This window comes from Siphateles boraxobius, unplaced genomic scaffold (assembly GCF_051911475.1).
Source record: "Siphateles boraxobius isolate OS27281-9 unplaced genomic scaffold, OSU_SipBor_1 7, whole genome shotgun sequence".
Taxonomy (NCBI): Eukaryota; Metazoa; Chordata; class Actinopteri; order Cypriniformes; family Leuciscidae; genus Siphateles; species Siphateles boraxobius.
Genome location: NW_027509197.1, coordinates 6,606,252 through 6,627,270, shown reverse-complemented (window position 1 = coordinate 6,627,270; position 21,019 = coordinate 6,606,252). Strand labels below are relative to the sequence as shown.

The window sequence follows — 21,019 nt, the reverse complement described above, 5'->3', positions numbered from 1 at the left end:
ACATTTGTATAATGTACAAATACAGGTACACATAAGCTTTAGGCAGGGCAGAAATCCACAAGAAGAAAAAATAATTACTCGACTTAGAATTAGAGGCTGACATTTTTTCGGGAATCCCACGGGTCACGGGATTCCCGTGGGATTCCTGCAGGATGGGAGTCATCTTTGCTATCAATCACGGGATTTGGACGGTACATGATAAATGGTTAACGGGAGCAGACGGGAGCGGGAATCAACCAAAAGCAAAGACGACAAAAAAAAGAAAAAAGTAAATGCATCATTTTGTAGTTTCCTTTTAATACGCCTACAATGTAACGCAATTAAAAAATAACTACACGACCCCGCCGTCCCAGAAGGCATCAGTGCTTTTTGTCACGGCTTACTGCCGAAATTCAAAGAGCAGTGATGGAGGGAGCTAACAGCCGCGGAGAAGTCGATGTGGCAAAAAATGATTTACAGCGCAAAGTCAGAAGTAATGACATGTCTATTAAGTTCACAGAACTGGTCGGAAAGTCTGAAATATTAATTAAGTTTATGAGAGTAGAATGTGACGGTGATAGCACAATGTACGCTGCTTGTAAGACATGCTTAGTCTTAGTCAAGTACGCAAGTGATTCAGGGACGAGCGGTCTGAAGAAGCACACTTGCAAGGCAAATTCGGGAAAGAATCAGGCAAGCATCGCTTCGTTCATCAAGCGAAAATTGCCGTATATGGGAGCGGTACAGGAGCGGGAGTCAGTTTAAACAGGAGCGGGATGGGATTGGGAGTCAATTTACCAGGAGCGGGATGGGATGGGATTATTTTTTAAACTTTGGTCTGGGAGTGGGACGGGACAAGATTTCTTTCTATGGGAGTGGGACGGGACAGGAGTGAAAATCCACTCCCGTGTCATCCTCTACTTAGAATAGGTCATGCTGGTTTAAATTTCACATTACATAGAATAGGAAAATATCCCACTGGACTTTGCACCCACTCTAACACACAAGAGACAGTCAAACAAATTTTATTAAATTGTAAAAGATAGAGGAAGAAAGAATGGCATAGAAATACAAGGTGGAAAACAAAATATGACACTAGAAAATCTGCTGGGAAAAACAATGTCTTGGAATAGATAGATAGATAGATAGATAGATAGATAGATAGATAGATAGATAGATAGATAGATAGATAGATAGATAGATAGATAGATAGATAGATAGATAGATAGATAGATAGATAGATAGATAGATAGATGGATAGATAGATGGATAGATAGATAGATAGATAGATAGATAGATAGATAGATAGATAGATTGATAGAGTTTTTATTTTTATTTAAGGAAACAAGCTTAACTAATCAGTAAGTAATATCAAATTTAGGACTAAGATCCTTATTAGTTAATTGAAGGAGATTGGCCTCATTAATAAATATCAATTAACTATAAAAAAATCTTCTCTAAATATAGTCATAAAATGCATCACTAATTACTCAAGTGTTTAGTAACTCTGCAGAAACTACTAGGGATCTAGACCATTATTTTAAAGTGAAAAATATCTTTTCACTAATGCTCCAGATCACTAGTATTTTGACAACTATTAGCACAGCATTGAAAATACAGATGATTCTACTGAGCTCATGCATATCCTAATTTCACATATGATCTTTGAGTTTCTTTGTGAAATTGACATCTGTTATTATCTGTGACTTGGCTTTCAGACAAACCTGCTTTACACACGTCACTGACTGAGAACCAGGAAACAATTTCAAGTCCTCGTTTCAGGGAAGTGTATTTGAGCTCCTGTGTGTGTTGTGTCTCCCAATTCATTCAGTAAAATGGCAGAAGCCAGAATTTTTCAGGACGAGTTCATCTGTTCAGTTTGTTTGGATTTATTGAAGGATCCAGTGACAATTCCCTGTGGACACAGTTATTGCAAGAGCTGTATAACAGGCTGCTGGAATCCCCAGGATCAGATGAGAGTCTACGGCTGCCCTCAGTGCAGACAAACCTTCAGTCCAAGACCTGTTTTAGGTAAAAACACCATTCTGGCTGAAATGGTGGCAAAACTAAACAATACTAAACTTCCTGCTGACTGTTACGCTGAAGCTGGTGATGTGCAGTGTGACTTCTGTACTGGAAGAAAATACAAAGCCGTCAAGTCCTGTGTGGTGTGTCTGAACTCTTACTGTCAAAATCATCTTGTACAACATGAGAATTTCTTTAAAGGAAAGAGACACAACTTGATGGATGCCACTGGACGACTGCAGGAGATGATTTGCCATAAACATGATAAGCTTCTGGAGGTTTTCTGCAATACTGATAAAAAATGTATTTGTGTTCTATGTACGATGGATGAACATAAATACCATGACACTATATCGGCTGCAACTCTGAGGACAGAGAAACAGGTAAAATCTTTCATTAATGAAATAATGTTCCTGCTATGCATCATGTTTATCTCATTTCAGGAAAACTATAAATCTGTGGTTTGAACCTATAAATGTACCATGCTCTTTAACTACTATAGGCTTACCACCCCATTGATATTGAATTCATATTAAAGTGAATATCACACTTGCAAGAGTGTCATGGCTGTATACCAGCACAGCTGTGATTTGGCGATATCATGTTCAAGAGAAAAAAACGGTCAACTGCACATCAGGAAGACCACAAAACCCACATAGATGCACTCTCCTTCCATTCTAAACTTGTTCTTTCAAGGCAAGACTAGTCTTAACGAAAACACAAGTCTGTTCTCAAAATGTCAGATATTGACAAGTCAGTTCACTCTGTAGCCATATTGGCAACACAGCTCCGGCATTTTAGTCATACGATTTCCATTACACGAGAGTAGATGTTAAAACTTCATGCTGATTTGTACTCGGCTTTCGCCAAGATAATCACCAACTAAGACGTAGCTTTACAGTAACCTATGCTTCTCCATCCATTTACGCTTCTTTCCATCTGGTGACGTGAATCTTCTGTCTGGTGTTAATACAGTGTATTGCGCGTCAGCACACACAACGGCTGCAACCACAGTGCGGTCCCCCATAACAACCCTCTGGATTGAGCGGAGTAGGGAACATCTCTAGGGTCTTCAAGTGGGCACCTTCCGTCCTCAGTGTTTCGTCGACTAGCCCACGACACCTCAAGAGGGCTCGACAGTGACTCTGGCGTCCCAGAGTCACCCCCCTCCGTCCCCCACTCAACTCAGCCCAGCTTACTGACCTCTACTTCCCTCTTGCTGCTGAGACCTAACCACAATCTCACAATCTCTCCGCAACCCAACCATACGCGCCAACCCGTTTGACTAAGGCTGTCGAGCCCCACTGGTGCGTTAATATGCAGTTTCAGTGGCAACGGTTCCGTATGGCATACCACCTACCACAAAACACAATATCTGCCCCACCACCCGTCATTAACGCAATATACACAGGAACGTAATGACTGTAAATACTATACAACCTATACAAATAAACCAACAGTTGTTGCTGAGACCTAACCACAATCTCACCGCAACCCAACCATACGCGCCAACCCGTTTGACTAAGGCTGTCGAGCCCCACTGGTGCGTTAATATGCAGTTTCAGTGGCAACGGTTCCGTATGGCATACCACCTACCACAAAACACAATATCTGCCCAACCACCCGTCATTCACGCAATATATACAGGAACGTAATGACTGTAAATACTATACAACCTATACAAATAAACCAACAGTTGCTGCTGAGACCTAGCCACAATCTCACAATCTCTCCGCAACCCAACCATACGCGCCAACCCGTTTGACTAAGGCTGTCGAGCCCCACTGGTGCGTTAATATGCAGTTTCAATGGCAACGGTTCCGTATGGCATACCACCTACCGCAAAACACAATATCTGCCCAACCACCCGTCATTCACGCAATATACACAGGAACGTAATGACTGTAAATACTATACAACCTATACAAATAAACCAACAGACCTTTCAAGTTTTCAAGAATTCTACGAAACCGTAGCATGGCGGCCTGTACACAGCCAGCTAGAATCTTTCCGTCTCAACCACAGCCAGTTGCTGCTCCTTTCTGCTGCTTCAGATAAGTTCTTTACTGTACGACGCAACTCTTGGCCACTGAATCCGACGTCTCTGAGGAACCGGGTTGTAGAGTGTGCCACAAAACCACGACAACCCACTTCCACTGGATAAACCTGGACTCTCCATCCTCGCTGTTCTGCTTCAGTGGCCAGATGAGCATACCGCAGTTTCTTCCTCTCATATGCCTCATCTACCGCATCCTCCCATGGCACTGTTAACTCTATCAGTTGAACAATGCGTGCTGATCCAGACCACAAAACAATATCTGGTCGTAGGTTAGTGGTGGCAATCTCAGGTGGAAAAATAAGCCGTTGATCAAGATCAACCAGCATCTTCCAGTCCCTAGCAGCTTCCAGTTGTCCTGGGCGAGAATTGGTGTTAGCACCTTTTCTTGGTGGTTGCTCGCCTGGGCGGAGGAATATTGTAGAATATTTTGCTAGAACAGGCGGCAATTTATTGGTCATACTACGCTTGCCTTCCAATGCTAAAGCCAAACATCGCAATACTTGGTCATGGCGCCAAGTAAACCGACCCTGGCTAAGAGCCACCTTACATCCTGTCAAAATGTGCCTTAATGTGGCAGGTGATGAACACAAAGGACAAGATGGATCCTCTCCTAACCAGAGGTTTAGGTTCTGCGGTGATGGGAGAACATCATATGTTGACCTAATAAGGAAACTGATCCTACTCTCTTCCATTGACCAAAGGTCTTGCCAGCCCATTTTGCGTTGTTCCACACTCTCCCATCTCATCCACTCTCCCTGCTTGGCCTGGGAAATGGCCTTTATACATCTCATCCTCTCCTCCTGCTTTCGCACCTCGTTGACTACCAGCTTCCTCCTTTGGGCTGGGCCTGCCTTGTGCCATTTAGGAGGAGCTAAACTGAGCCCAAAACCCCCTCTTCCATGCTGTACCTGTCCCACAATATCCCCAATTTGAAGGTCAGCCTTTGCCTCTACTACAGATTTCTTTGCTGACCACTTTCTACCAGTTTTTACCACAGGGGCTGTCTCCCTTACACATTTGTCACGTGACTCTGCTAAAGTCATTTCCAGTCTGACCTTGGCACACTTAAACTCCTCGGTTAAAGCAGAGACTGGCAGCTGCAATACTCCTTTACTATAAAGTCCCACTCTGCTGAGGCAGCGTGGAACTCCCAACCATTTCCTGATGTATGAACTTATTAACGCTTCCAGCTTATCCACTGTTGTCAAAGAAACCTCATACACAGTCAGTGGCCACAGCAACCTTGGCAGTAGACCAAACTGAAAGCACCAGAGTTTCAGTTTGCCTGGTAGAGCACAGCTGTTTATGCTCTTCAACCCTTCCACTGCTTGTCGTCTAACTTCTCCCACTCGAACTGTGTCCTTTAGATCCCCATCGTACCATCTCCCTAGACTCTTCACTGGCTTCTGAGAAACTGTTGGTATTGCCTCACCATTAATGAAGAATGTTTTATCTACTACCTTGCCTTTAATTATGGAGATGCTCCTTGATTTAGAGGGCTTAAATTGCATTCGTGCCCATTCAATATTATCTGTTAACTTCCCCAATAACCGATTAGTGCAGGCTACCGTTGTAGTCATGGTTGTCATGTCATCCATGTATGCTCTGATTGGTGGTAGTCGCATCCCAGAAGCCAAGCGCTCTCCTCCTACTACCCATTTTGATGCCCTAATGATTACTTCCATTGCCATGGTAAAAGCCAGTGGAGAAATGGTGCATCCTGCCATTATTCCAACCTCTAAGCATTGCCATGTAGTGCTGAATTCTGGAGTTGAGAAACTAAATTGCAAATCTCCAAAATAGGCTTTCACTAAATTTGTTATCGACATCGGTACCCTGAAAAAATCAAATGATGCCCAAAGAAGCTCATGTGGCACTGAACCATATGCATTAGCCAAATCCAGGAATGTCACGTGGAGCTCCTTCCTCTCCTTTTTAGCTGATTGAATTCGTTGCCAGATAACACTGATGTGTTCTAAGCATCCTGAGAATCCTGGAATGCCCGCTTTTTGAACTGAAGTGTCAATGAAGCCATTATTTAATAGGTAGGTTGACAATCTCAGAGCAAGACCATTTCCTATCTACTTCAATAGGGGGAAAGCGATATATGTAAAATTACTGGCAGGGGTCATAAAACAACATATTTCAGACCAACCCCTATATATATTTATATATATATTATCTTCCAACTGGGATGTGGATTTGAAGGCAAGAAATAGATTCTTTGCATTTTTTTACATTAGGCTAAATGCTACACCTACTTAGCATTTTCTCATATAATTTATTAATAAAATATTTATTTATACATTAGTTTATATGGGACATTTTTTTAAATAATCGGATGAATGAATGATTCAATGACTCATTCATAAATACACTTGTCATTGTACATAACGATGTAACCTGCAGAAAGAATTACTGAAATATCCCAACCACTATATGCACATACTAACCTACTGTCATTAAGAAATACAGTTTTAACAACTTGTACGTGATTATTTTATGATTTATAGTTGTACTGTTGGTTCTTTTTTCATCAGAGTCACTTAAAGGAGATGCAAAGAAAGTTACAGCAGAGAATCCAGCAGAGAGAAAAATATCTTCAGAAGCTGAGAGATGCTGTGAAGACTCATAAGGTGAGAAGAAGACTCTCCTCCAGTGCTGGAGCTCACTGTGGCTCACAGACTGTGTGAGGCAGCTGTTAGAGCTGATTGTGATGTGTGTTTTAACAGCTCTCTGCACAGGCGGCAGTGAACAACAGTGAAAAGATCTTTACTGAGCTGATCCGCTCCATTGAGAGAAGTCACTCTGAGGTCACGCAGCTGATCAGAGATCAGACAAAGGCTGCAGTGAGTCAAGCTGGAGGACTCTTATAGCGACTGCAGCAGGAGGTTGCTGATCTGAGGAGGAGAGACACTGAGCTGGAGCAGCTTTCACACACACAAGATCACATCCATTTCCTCCAGGTAATAGAGATCTAGAAAAACAGGATAGTTGACTTATGAACAAAATCCTGCTATGACGTGAGAGCAGAATGAGTAGCTGACTCAAATGATGTTGTCTGGAATACTGTCAGGTGTCTTTATTCTAGAGAGACTGCAGTTATATTTATATTCTAGCATTTATATTATTATAGCATTTATATTATTATAGTTACATATATTTACTAGCACCACCAACAGTTAAAAGCTCCAGTGACATTCCTGATTATAACTTTTGAACCATTTGGTCAAAAATAATTAAAATTCATCTTTTTCTTCTGATTTCTTATGCTATGGTGTAATCAATGAACTTGGCACTATGGTAACACTTTATTTCGATAGTCCACATAGACATTCGACTTACTAAGTAACTTTGCAAATACATGCCAATTAAACATCATTGATATGGCACGTGACAGTGCATCTGCCACAACATTTTCAGACCCTCTGATGTGCTGAATGTCAAGGCAATAGGCCTGGAGAAACAAGGACCAACGTATCAGCCTTTGGTTCGGGCAGTGAATAGAATTCAAAAATGTCTGTGTTATGGTCAGTATAAATGAAAACAGGTTGACTTGATCCAACATAGACATCAAAATGCTGTAACGCCCAAATCAAAGCCAAAGCCTCTTTTCCCACCACAGAATAATTCAGTTGGTATGAATTAAACTTGCGTGTAAAGAAACTGACAGGCCGAACCACCCCCTCCTCATCTGCGGGTTGTAGGACAGCTCCAGCTCCAACCTGACTCGCATCAACCTGCAAAGAGAATGACCTTTCAAAGCAAGGAGCAGCAAGGACAGATGAACACAATAGAGACTTAACATTTTCAAAAGCTAGCACACAATTTGAAGACCATATGAACTTTGCCTTGGCTTTAAAAAGATCGGTAAGTGGTGCGACAACTGATGAAAAGTTACGACAAAAAGAACGGTAGTAACCCACTAAACCCAAAAAGCGTATAAGCTCTTTTTTGGTAGTAGGCGCAGGGTACTCTTGAATAGCTTGAATTTTTGCATTCAACGGTCGTACTTCATTTCCGACCACTTTGCAGACACACTTTGCCAAGTTCACAGTCAAGCTGGCTTCCGACAGATGTCTCAACTGCATGTAGACGTTTTAAATCCAAGTTCCAACTGTCACTGAACACAACAAGATCGTCCAAATACACAGCACACCCCTCAAGGCCTCATACCACACGGTTCATCAGACGTTGAAAGGTGGCAGGCGCAGCCCAAAACTCATGACTTTGTAAGAATAAAGGCCTGATGGAGTGACAAAGGAGGAGATCTCTTGAGCTCGCCGAGTCAAAGGCACCTGCCAGTAACCTCTTAGCAAGTCAAGTTTAGTCACATACTTGTTTAGTCACATACTGTTATGATGCAGCAAGGATGAAGCAGAGAGTGAATCCAATCGCAAGCACTTTAATCATCTAACAGACAAGTAATCCAGGGAAAACTCTGAACAAGGCACACAGGACACAGAACTGGAAACATCTCACATCAAACAACAAGCGACAAACACCAACTGAAGAACAAGGGTATAAATACACAGGCAAACAAGCTAAACAAGATAACAAGGGGGCGTGGCTAATTAGAAACACATGGGGAGACTAATCAACAAAACGGGGAACAGCTGAACATGAAAAGACAGGGAAACACATGACAGACAAAAACAAGGAACAAAACACAAAACCCACACCGTGACACATACTTAGCCGAACCTCCCTGGTCAACACAGTCTTCCACCCGAGGGAGCGGAAAATAATCAGGTCTTGTGACCTGCGTATCTCCAAATAACTTTGCAAAAGTGTACTCAACTCTGCTATCTGCGAAGGAGACAAATGGTCAAGAATAACGTTCAATTTTTCCAGAGATTCAGAATTATTCAAACGTCCACATAAAATACCATAATCTGGTTCTTCACCCTCATTCTCCCTTTGCCCGGAACAAAAGCCATCTTTAACATCTGAAACAGCAAAGAGAGCAAAATGAACAGGGTTTACCTCTGCACTAGACTTCTCATAGTATGGTTTCAGTAAGTTCACATGATATAACTGGGTTGACTTTCTCCGGTGCGGAGCAGCAACCTCATAATTTTCGTCACTCAGTTTACGTTTTACCACACATGGGCCTTCAAATTTCGTTTCGATAGGAGAAGAAAGCAAAAGACGTGACACAAGGACCTGGTCTCCTGGCTCAAAAATACGACGTTCCACCTTGAGGTCATACAACCGTTTCATGCCTTCCTGTTGTTTTTCAAGTTTAGTTCTGGTAAATGCTCTAGCCTGAATCAACCTCTGTCTGAATCCGTAGACGTACGACAACAAATTTTTCGGCGAGTCAGAAACTTTGACCGAATTTTGTAGCACAGCCAAAAGCCCACGAACTTTGTGGCTCCTCCCTCCTCCCAGTCTCTATCCAACTGTAAGCACGAAGAAGAGACTTCAAAGGTTGATGAAATCTCTCTAACGCTCCTTGGCTTTGTGGATGATACACACTAGCAAGATTATGCTTGATTTTTAGCTGTTTTAGAACTTGTTGGAAGAGATGAGAGGTAAGGTTAGTACCCTGATCACTCTGAATGATTTTAGGAATGCCAAAAAGTGACATAAATTGTGACAAAGCTCTTACAATTGATTGTGATGTAATTGTACGCAACGGATAGGCCGAAGGGAAACGTGTGGCCAGACACATGATAGTAAGCAAGTATTTGCTTCCCGACTTTGAACATGGCAGAGAACTCACGCAATCCACAATGTGTTCAAAGGGGTCACAATTTGCCAAAATCGGATGTAACGGAGCCGGTTTCAGTTTTTGATTCGGCTTAGGCTACGATGAACACCCTCGATTAGTAAAGCAGGATGCATCCCACTACTACTTCACCAGTCACTAAATCAGAGTGAAGTTTGACTTTATGAAGAGGAACTGTTAATGTATTTAAGCCCATTGCTCGAACTAAAACACTATCACCCGTTTCAGATTGCGCTGAAAACGGCAAAATGGATTTTAAAATGAAAGAATCCATAGCTCCTGTATCACGCAGAATTCTAACCAGAACTTCAACTCCATCCGACAATGACACTGCCTTCTGTAATGAAAGCAGCATAAGTGGACAAATAATCATCGAACAGTTGAATTTCATTAGCCTCAGCATCACTTAAATTAACAGAATTTGCAACTGCAGCAGGCTTAAACTTATTCACATCAGTACGTTTATTTTTATCTTTAAGTATAGGGCAGTCCCCTTTCCAATGCCCTTTTCCCCGACAGTAGTTACACGTTTTAGACGGATCAAACTTCCCCAAAGAAATGCGACCACTCTGTGAAGTAATATCTGTAAAGTGATTTGCACTCATTTCACGTGCTCTCCAATCAATAGCAATATTTTCATGAGTGAGCACAAAATCATCAGCCAATGACGCTACCTCCTCAGGAAGACTCAACTTTGTTCACTGATATACGTAAAATAATTTGTTCTAGGTCTAATTGTAGTTATGAAGTAATCAATTTAAACTATTTGCAGATAATATTTTATTTAAAAATGTGCAGACATTGATTCTTATTTGTATGTCTATTATGTCGAAAGCGTAAACATTTCTTGTCTCGTCACATTAATTTATGAATTAAATGAATCATGATCGGATATTTTCATTTCAAAACGGGAAAATGTCATAAGTTGAGTAGTTTACATCACTAGTTTGCTATTACTGATGGTCGCTAAACATTTCTATCGTAAAACTGTTGTCTAATATTTACATCTACTTACATAAACAAACGTATAAATTATACCTGTCACAACAGCAATTGTTCTCCCCTCCGCCATGTTTAAAGTTTATGGCCTGCAAAGTATCAAAATTATCCCCAAGCTTCCCAGTGGTAAATACGACTTGACAGGGCGTTTATGTCCAATTTTGAACTAGGAAACTATTTACGATAATTCTGATAGCAAGTCAAGTCAACAAGATCCGCACAGATCTGAATTAATTATTTGATGAAGAGTGGAAGTGATGAAGAGAGTTTTTATTTCTTTTTTCTGTAGAGTTTCCATTCTCTCTCAACATCTCCTGAAGATGTAGGCCTACCCATTACCTTCACCTTTCCAGCTTTTGATGGCATAAGAGAATCTGTTCGTAAGCTGAGAGACAATCTTGAGAATTTCTGCAAAGAGGAGATCAAAAAGATATCTGACAGAGGTAAATTATCATCCATCTAATATGATAATATTAGAAATTACTTAGGTATTATTAATGCTGTGATTATTTTCTCTTCACATGAGAATTACATTCATAATGTCTGTTAATGTCTATTCACAGTCACATTCACCAACATTCTTCCCAGACCCAGACCCAGAAATTACCTCCTACAATGTAAGTCACCAAGAACAGAACCTCATTTAGTGTATTCATATACCCCTCGTCAAAGCACAGTTTGGAAAGTGAAAAAAAAAATGGATAAAACAGTTTTACAGTTCTTAAAGTGTTAGTTCACCTATTTTTTCCCCCATAATTTACTCACCCTCAAGCCATCCTGTATATGACTTTCTTCTTTCAGTCAAACAGTTATATTAAAAACATCCTGGCTCTTCTAAGCTTTATAATGGGAGTGAATTGTATTCTAGATTTTGAAGCCCAAAAAAGCACATCCATCCATCATAAAAGTAATCCATAAGGCTCCAGTTGGTTAATAAAGGCTTTCTGAAGCAATGCGATGCATTTTTGTAAGAAAAATACCCATATTTATAACTTTATAAACCATAATCACTGGCTTCCGGTAATGGCTGTACACAAGTCGACTGTATGACATAGGATGTAGGAGTTGCGTAAGCTTAAGTGAGAGTAGACCCCTCTCGCAGTTCAGCAAATAGGGCTGGGCAACAAACTCAAGCTCCTCTTCTCTTATATTGAAATCCTAAATTATTAAGATAATTTTAGAATTTTTTTTAAATAAAAAAAATCTTGTTTTAGACTTTTAATTTGTGACCGGTGTTTTGTTTTGGTCTATTATAAAGCTAGGAAGAGCAATTACATTTTTTAAATATAACTCCGATTGTGTTTAGCTGAATGAAGAAAGTCATATACTGTACACCTAGGATGGCTTGAGGGTGACTTTTCAGTGAAATAACCCTTTAATGCTAATTATGATTTGCACAGGATATCTAGTTGTTCTGAATTCACTGCTGATACATTGAACAAAGGCCCTGATGAATTGTGATGTGTTTTATCTCCATCAGATTCCCATCAACTCTCTCTGGATCTAAACACACTGAATAAATGCCTCCGTCTGTCTGAGGAACACAAACAAAGATTGATTACTTACACTGACAAAGAGCAGCCGTATCCTGATCTTCCAGACAGATTTGATGAAGATAATTTTCAGGTGCTGTGTAGAGATAGTGTGTGTGGACGCTGTTACTGGGAGGTTGAGTGGAGTGGGTCTTATGGTGTGTATGTATCAGTGTCATATAAGAGCATCAGCAGGAAAGGAGGGGATAAAAAGTGTTTGTTTGGACATAATGATCATTCTTGGAGTTTGTACTGCATTGACTCCAGTTGCTCATTCATACACAATAACAAACAGACTCATCTCCCCGTGGTGTGCCGCTCCTCTAGAATAGGTGTGTATGTGGATCACAGTGCAGGGACTCTCTCCTTCTACAATGTCTCTGACCAAATGAACCTCATCCACACAATTCAGACCACATTCACTCAGCCTCTCTATCCTGGGTTTTATGTTTGTTATGGCTCATCAGTGAAACTGTGAAAGGTACTGGTAATTTGATACCATGAATTGGCCTTATAACATAAAACAATCCAATATGTAATTCAAAATAAAGGTGAAACACCTTTGAAAAATAACTAAGGATCATTCCTTCATATTAATATAGCACAGTGGGCCATGTTTTTAAGAGAGTAGAATATGAAGGAATTATCCTTGGCTGCATCTGAAATCGCATACTTCCCTACTATATAGTAGGCAGAAAACAGTATGTGACAAAAGAAGTATGTCTAAATTCACAGCACTTGTAAAAGAGTAGGGGCGTCTCAATCAGCTCCCTGGTTTAGTAGTCTTTAGTAGTTTCTCAGTAGTCTGAGCACTGATCAGAGAGTTGGCCAATTTAAGGGCTGTCTCAGTCACAGAATCCTTGAAGTGAAACATTTGCTCCCTAAAAAGTCCAACAATGCACCGTGAAAACCAGGGAGCATAGATGTTCACTATGTTCCCTTAATAGAAGTTCTGAAGCACGAAACATAAATCACATGAGCCAACTCACTATAATGACACGTGAGAGATGTTTGAAAAAATACAAACCCCTCGTTTATTACATTTCAGCATAAACATACATTGCTCAACAGATAATGAACATAATCTTTTGTAATTTACACACTGTAAAACCTGATAAGTTAGTTTAACTCAAACCGTTTGAGGAAACCAATTGCCTTAAATAATGTAAGTTTATTAACTGAAAAAATTTAAGCATAAAAAATATTTGATTTGTGTTCCAAGCAACTCAATAACTTATTGTTAAGATAACTTGGGTAAATAAAGTTAATAGTACTAATTCCATTCAGTTAATATATCTTAAATCTATGAAGTACACTGTAAACCCAAATAAGTTGGCAGAACTCAAAACACTTTTAATAGTATAAACTTAGTTAGCTTTAAAAAGCTAAACTGCTAACATAGTAAATGCTAACATATTAACAATAGTATGTTATACAGAGGCACTAGCTGTATGAGCGCAACAAAATAAAGGGATTATTTCCTCTCAAATCAAGCTGCATGCACCACTTGTCACCATGATGGTAACTATCAAAGCCAACATTAATAGAAATTCTTACATTTACATTTATTCATTTAGCTGACGCTTTTATCCAAAGCGACTTACAATTGCTATGTATGTCAGAGGTCGCACGCCTCTGGAGCAACTAGGGTTTAAGTGTCTTGCTCAGGGACACATTGGTGTCTCACAGTGGATTCAAACCCGGGTCTCTCACACCAAAGGCACCTGTCTTATCCAATGCGCCACCACCACCCCAAATTCTTCTAAATTAGCATAACAAAACATTAATCACTACTAAATCTCACACTTCACAATAATCTTACACAAAAAAAGCATTATATTACACTTAATTTTAGCATTTACTCTCCCTTTCAAGTGCCATCGGCAAAGCATGCTGGGAAATAGATATCCCAGCCGTTTCAGTTGAACTTAAGTTCGTCTAAATTAAAATAAATAATTTCAGAAAAATCAAAACAATGAAACAGTTCAGTTTACTTAAAATGTATCAGTTCTGTGAACTTGAAAGCAAAAGAAAGTGCTAAATACTCAAAAAAATTTATTTGACTGAATTAATTCGTTTAATTTAAGTTTGTCCTACTCAAACCAATTAATTATTTTTAGCGTTAGGGTTTACAGTGATTTATTTATGGCTGAAATGTTCCACTTAAATGTAAAAAGCAAAGTATTTATCATATTTATGTAGCTGACTGAGATGCACCCAAGGCAAAAAGTACCCGGATGGCCTACTACTTCCGGCGAATTATACTACCCACTACTCCATTGAATTAATACAACTTCTGTCACTGAAACAACTTGTCAGAATAAAGGACTGTTCATATCAATATGAATAATCGGCATGAATCATTCCAAATTGTGCTTGTGTCCGTCGTTCAGACCAGTACGAAAATACAGAGTAGCCTATACGGCTGAATGAAAATGCACATTTGCATTCACACTTTTCCTGTGTTTTCTTTCCGAAAATATTTTCCCTTGGTTACTTATGATTATCTTCACCTGTGTCTTGTTTAGTTTCTCATTTTCATTTTGTGTGCATATATAATCTTCCTCAGTGCAGTGATTTTGCTTGTGTTTTGCTTTCCCTTTGGGTTGTATTTTTCATTTTCCTCCTGAAATATCTTCTTTATAAACACTGTAATTAGATCCATTTATCTTCTCCTTGTCTGTAAACCGATACTGATAAGCTGTGATGCTCAGTATAAATACAATGTATGTGTATGTAATTGTGTATGTAAGCTGTATATAAAATAAACCTTGCTGGAATTGTTTGTTCAAATCATTATGTACTAATGTATATTACAATTGTAATATATTTGTTAAATGATTCAAATAAAATACTCATAAAATTGTCTTCTGTGCTCAGGCAGGATTTATTATCATTTTAAACTTAACATTTGATTGAAGTAGATTTCACTGTTTTTAAGCATATCAGGCTCATTAAAGCAGCACTGCAGTTTTGCCTGAACACATTAAAAGCTACAACTCTGACTGAGAAAGACACAGTTATGACCTTTTTATTATCAAAACAACAACATGTGAGTAAATCCAATGTGCATTTACTAGCTATAAATGTACATTTATTATGAGTGTTTGATTGAATCACAGAGGAGTGAATTGAATCAGTTTGATTGGTAACAGGAAGAATATTTTCATGAAGTGTGTATTTGAAAAATAACTGAATCATTAAAACTATACTATTGAATATGTATGGTCCAAAAGTCTGAGGCCACAATGAAAATTTGGCCTAATGATTAGAGCAGTGGTCTTCACTATTTTTTTCATGAGAGCCACACTGATAGGACAAAGTCAGTAGGAGAGCCATTTTTACAGGAAAGTATAAAAAGTTACATCCTGTCATAAATACCATATCCCCCCCCCCCCTTTAACATTCAATATGCAATGCAATAAATATTTTTTTTTAATGATTTATCAGTCAAATTTGTAACTGAGACAAGATGATTTCCCTTAATGACAAAAAAAGCAGGATTTCCAGAATAGATTCATCCCAGAATGACATTAAGTTATTTTTTTCTACATTAGCCCCTCATGTATCTAATCATCCAAGAGCACATGCGGCGTTAAGAGCTGGAAATACTGCCATAACTGGCAACTTGTTAGACAAGATATGTTTACATGCACAACTTTTGTTTCAATCGGTGTGAATTCATTGTGATTGATTAATCTGAATGTATTGTAGTTTACATGAATGCTTAACATCGTGATATGATGCATGATCGGGGTGATGTGCACGTTTATAAGTCAAAAGATTCAAATTGGGAATAGGTTTTTTTGACATTCGCACACTGCACAAATATACAAAGTTTCCCGCTGTTGTCGCGTAATAACCATTTTCCTACATTGGTTCTTTATTTGTTTTAAACAGCAGACTTAATGTCAAATTTGGAGACTATGATGAACCGTTATGCCGTGCTGTTTGTATTGATCACGCAGTAAAAATGCCCAAAATCAGTCGTCTGTGGATGAGAATCTGAAACAAGGACTGGTGAGCCGTTGTCCTGCTTCACTTTCATAGATACTGAGTGAAAGGAGAATTATAGAACGACGTGACACTCTTTTATATGACACTTTATTCATCAGAAGAACAGCGCGTTCAGCGCGACGGACGGCGTCCTTTCAGTTTCGGTTTTCAATCGATCAAGTGAACATGTTCTCTCGATAAACCAACCCTTTCAATCCGATCAAAATTATTTGAAAATAGAGCTGACACTTTACCGCTGCAAATGCGGCAATCTTTAGCGCGTAGTACTTCTACGGTAGTTTGCACATTAAGTTGAAGTACAACTAGCCACAACTGCAGAATCTCGAAGTCATGAAAAGGAAGACAATGAAAATTTAAGCTCTTATATTTTCGCATTCTGTTGCCACAATTCAGAAAGGCACAAACACAAACCATTTCTTCTTCACTTGTAAGCAACTCTGATCTTAACTCGTCGCACATGATCAACGCTCCTCCCACCTGGACATTGTTTACCTTTTCCGGCTACAGCACGGGACTGCAGCGCGAGACTACAGCTTGCCGTCTAAAAGACTATTTAGGTGAGTTGAAACAATGGCTAAGTTGCTAAACGTATCTTGTTTACATGTAGGGTCCCTGTTCATGTTGGACAGACATTTCAATTGCATTTTGTGTCTGTTAAGAGACTCAAAAACGCTCTTTATGTATATGCCCCCATAGCTGCCGTTTTAGCTGGGTGGGAGCTCTGGGCATTCGCGGTCGCAGCTCCGCGTAGCAAGCACCAATCCGGTTCGTTTTTTTTTCTATAGTCAGTACGCACAAAGGTATAACGATCAAGATTAACTTAAAAATTGCCCGGAGTTCTCCTTTAAGTTGGCCGGCTCCAAAAACAACAAATGCACATGAGCAGCGTTAGGAAGCGGGAGGAGGGGCCGCAAGTGAGTTTTTTTACGACAGTGCTGTGAAATATACGCCCCACAGCTGTAGGGGGAGCTCGTTGAGACAAAATGCGACAACAAAAGTGAAAATCAGCGAAGAAATGGCTAGAGTTGCCAAGTTCAGACAGACCTACTGTGAGCTACGAGGTTGTTAATCGATGTTATTTGCTTTTGCTGTAGACCTCAGCCCACATTATTTTAGTTTTTTTTTAAATAATCATGTTAAACACTGGAATTCCAGGTTGAAAATCACATTACCCATGATGCTGTGCAGAAAATTACACCAGTCAGAGTAAAAAAAAGCAACATGCGCCAAAAGATCTTCTTAGCTCCGCACACAACTATGAAGTGAATGGCGTAATCAAATCGATCTCAAACACTCTCAAAATACTACAAATATTTGAATGAAAATACATATTTTGCAGTAAAGTTAAAATATATTGCTTTTATATTATAATCAACATTTGTAACTGAGTAGTTTCATATTTCTCCATCGTTTTTAATTCGATTATGTTGTTCGCAAAGCTTCATGGGAGTGTAGTTCTTTCCCCCACTAAAGCCATTAAGTACACATTCTTGTACCTCTGTATTTTTGTCCAATTTTCTAATTATTTTTTGCCTCAAATCAAAGTTTTTAGTGTTGTGATTCACCTCATAGCTGATTTTCTTGGTTCATGGCTTATAGCTCTTTAACAAAGACTTTTTAAAGATCCCTACAGGACAAATAAATTGAAAAAAATACTTCTGGAACCAGCACCGCTGAAAAAGGCACTCTATAGCATTTATGATGAAAAATATTTCATTAAATTTAAAGAATACAAATTAAGATAAAACATTTCACTAAGTGAATGGCATTTTCACTAGTAGTTTCAGACTTTTAGCTCACATTAATTTCTTAGCCATTTTAGTTATAGCTGCGATTAAGCACATTTATCCTTCTCAAGGCATCTTTGTTGTCTATGGTCTTGTGGACGGTAATGATGAAGGGGAAGGCAGAGGGCAGCTCGACTCTGCGGCTGAGCTTTTGGTGACCCCAGTGCAGGCAACGCAGTCTCTCAGCCAGGTCACGACGGCCCGCACGCTCAAGGCCGTCCTGCAGAAGCTTGGTTTTGTTCGGTTTGTCCCATGAACGCTCATACCTGTCAATCATTGGAGGTACCACTACTTAATAAAACAATGACTCTCAACTTTAATAATAAGGGCTCATTTAAAAACATTAATTAACAGTTACATTTAACAGTGTGTTACACTGATTAATACACACCATGATTCCAGCATTCTCTGAGCCTGGACCCTCTTTTCTTTAGATGTTGCATGAAACTGTCTGACTTCATTTCTGGTGAATCCAAGTTCAAATGCTAGAACGTTCCATTCAAACCCCAACTGCTTAGCAATCTCCTGCACGGATTTCATATTGATCACAGCATCCTAAAGGACAAAGAATGCATGGACATGGAGACATATTATGGGGGCGAGGTTGACTACTAATTTATAACAATATTGGGTTAAACGTTTAATTATACATTTAAGTACTGAGTAATATTAATTAACTACATGTTACTATAGGATTATGGTTAGGATTAGGGTTTGGTTTGCATGTAATTATGCACACTTTATGGCAATTACAATATACTCTATGTAACGTGTAACAGGGACACTGTAAAATAAAGTGTTACCCAATATTGTAGAGATGACTCACCTCTTGTGCTTTGTTTGGCATTTTATCCACTTATACAAGGATTCTAGTTGGTTCCACAGGCAAGAAACAAGTGCTACAATGCAAAGTTTGTCAGAACAGTACCATCTAATGTCTCTCTACATTTGACTTAAATTAGTTATTAGTGAAATTAAAATACTAATTCAATTCACAATCCAAATACTTTATTTAAAACACTTACAAATTTGCGCTGTTGTTGCATATAGACGTCAATGTGATTGCAGTGGTCAGTGGTTGCCATAGGGACTGTCCAACACAAATCTGTCTGGTTAAAAATTAAAACATCACATTGTCCACTCAAGGTTTTACATTAAGAATTAATTTTGTAGAATGTGAGTGTAAACTTGAAAGGATTTAAGAATTCCTTCTAAGTTTAGCATTTAAGCTCATGTAGACGATAAGGTGACACAAGTGAAAATTATATTATCAAATATAATAGAGAAGTTCATCATGAATTTTTTCTGATATTTAAGTTTTGATGAAACACGTTTCAGCAATACACGCCGGGGTCAAAAGGGACAACTGACTTCCAAAGGAAATCATACCTTCTTACTGTTCTGAAAGAGAAAAAAAAAAACTAAGATATGTGATCATAAGATGTACTGTATGTGCAAACCCATGTTTAACAAATTAATTTATATGTCAAAGGATGTCATAATCAGTCCAGAAGTATGCTTGGGTTCGAGCCAAATTCCAGGGTCTGAGCTCTGTCCTTGGACAAATACATGCCAAATACAGATATTTTATAATATATCTGGTTATGCTACGTAATCTTAGTCTGTCAGCTCAAAAAGGTACACAACTTTTGTGTTTTTGTACATTGATAACACATAAAACTGCTTTCTGTTGTACAAAAACAAGGAGATGCTGATTAGTGCTATGCCTGCAGAATATAAAATATTTTTACAAATTATAATATAGGAATATTGTAATGCAAAAATATTTCACATAACAAATTGTCATATTATTGAAGACAACATGCTAGAAAAAGTAAATGATTAAATGCATGTTTGTAGTTTAGCACATTTTTGTTTTATTCATACCACACATAAGCATGTTTTTATAGAAATGTTATACTGTGTGTGTGTTATCTTAAATGAGATATTGTAAAATAAAATTGTCTTTTAATTTAAAATGGATAGATATAGTACTGTGCAAAAGTCTAATGCACGGTAGAATTTTCCCACCAAAAAATGGTTTTAAACCAGTTATTTCTATCTTTCACTGTGTGTCAGGAGGCAATAATGGGGGCAGTCATGGCCTAATGGTAACAGAGTTGGACTGGTGACTCAAAGGTTGCTGGTTCGATTCCAGTACCGGCAGGAATATGACTGAGGTGTCCTTGAGCAAGGCATCTAACCCCCAATCGCTCCCCGGGCGCCACTCAAGGCTGCCCGCTGCTCCGGGTGTGTGTATCCACATTTGCAGTGTGTGTGTGTTCACTACTCACTACTCTGCTCCTAATGTGTGTGCACTTACTTGGATGGGTTAAATGCAGAGGTCAAATTCCAAGTATGGGTTACTATACTTGGCCATCACGTGTCACTTTCACTTCACTTTCACTTTCACTTCACTTTCAATATCAGTTTGAGTGAGATTTTTGTTTGCACAAGGATTCTGACAACAGCCGATATCCACACGGAGAACTGATCTCCCCATGATCGAGTCTGTCTGTGATTACATGAAGAAACAGAAAAAACTGAGACAGACAATATTCAGAAGAACTGCGGCAACGAAGACGCTTGAAGAAACATTTTTTCACGTCAGGTTATTACTTTTCAAGCTAAACACATGGGAATATTCAGGTTGAATGTTTGGATCCAAACACAAGAGAGCAGCAGAGCATCACTTACAGTGCAGTAACAGCGCAGTAACTTACAGTGCAGTAACAGTGCAGTAACAGTGTAGTAACAGTGTAGTAACAGTGTAGTAACAGTGCAGTAACAGTGCAGTAACAGTGTAGTAACAGTGCAGTAACAGTGTAGTAACAGTGTAGTAACAGTGCAGTAACAGTGTAGTAACAGTGTAGTAACAGTGTAGTAA

The 21,019-nt window shown here is 39.1% G+C and overlaps 2 protein-coding genes across 2 annotated transcripts; one reads left to right on the top strand and one right to left on the bottom strand.

Annotated features, from left to right (window-relative positions):
* Positions 1–203: 203 nt before the first annotated feature.
* Positions 204–15,196, top strand: LOC143723796 (E3 ubiquitin/ISG15 ligase TRIM25-like). Its single transcript, XM_077216580.1, has 6 exons — positions 204–2,387; positions 6,604–6,699; positions 6,796–7,029; positions 11,086–11,239; positions 11,360–11,413; positions 12,277–15,196. Exons 1-3 carry the CDS (start codon positions 1,815–1,817, stop codon positions 6,937–6,939), a joined length of 813 nt encoding a protein of 270 aa, XP_077072695.1. The 5' UTR covers positions 204–1,814; the 3' UTR covers positions 6,940–7,029; positions 11,086–11,239; positions 11,360–11,413; positions 12,277–15,196.
* Positions 15,197–17,741: 2,545 nt separating this feature from the next.
* LOC143723402 (uncharacterized) lies at positions 17,742–19,230 on the bottom strand. Its single transcript, XM_077215778.1, has 4 exons — positions 19,158–19,230; positions 18,959–19,031; positions 18,524–18,687; positions 17,742–18,398 (listed from the first exon to the last, which is right to left on the bottom strand). Exons 2-4 carry the CDS (start codon positions 18,977–18,979, stop codon positions 18,164–18,166), a joined length of 420 nt encoding a protein of 139 aa, XP_077071893.1. The 5' UTR covers positions 18,980–19,031; positions 19,158–19,230; the 3' UTR covers positions 17,742–18,163.
* Positions 19,231–21,019: the final 1,789 nt, after the last annotated feature.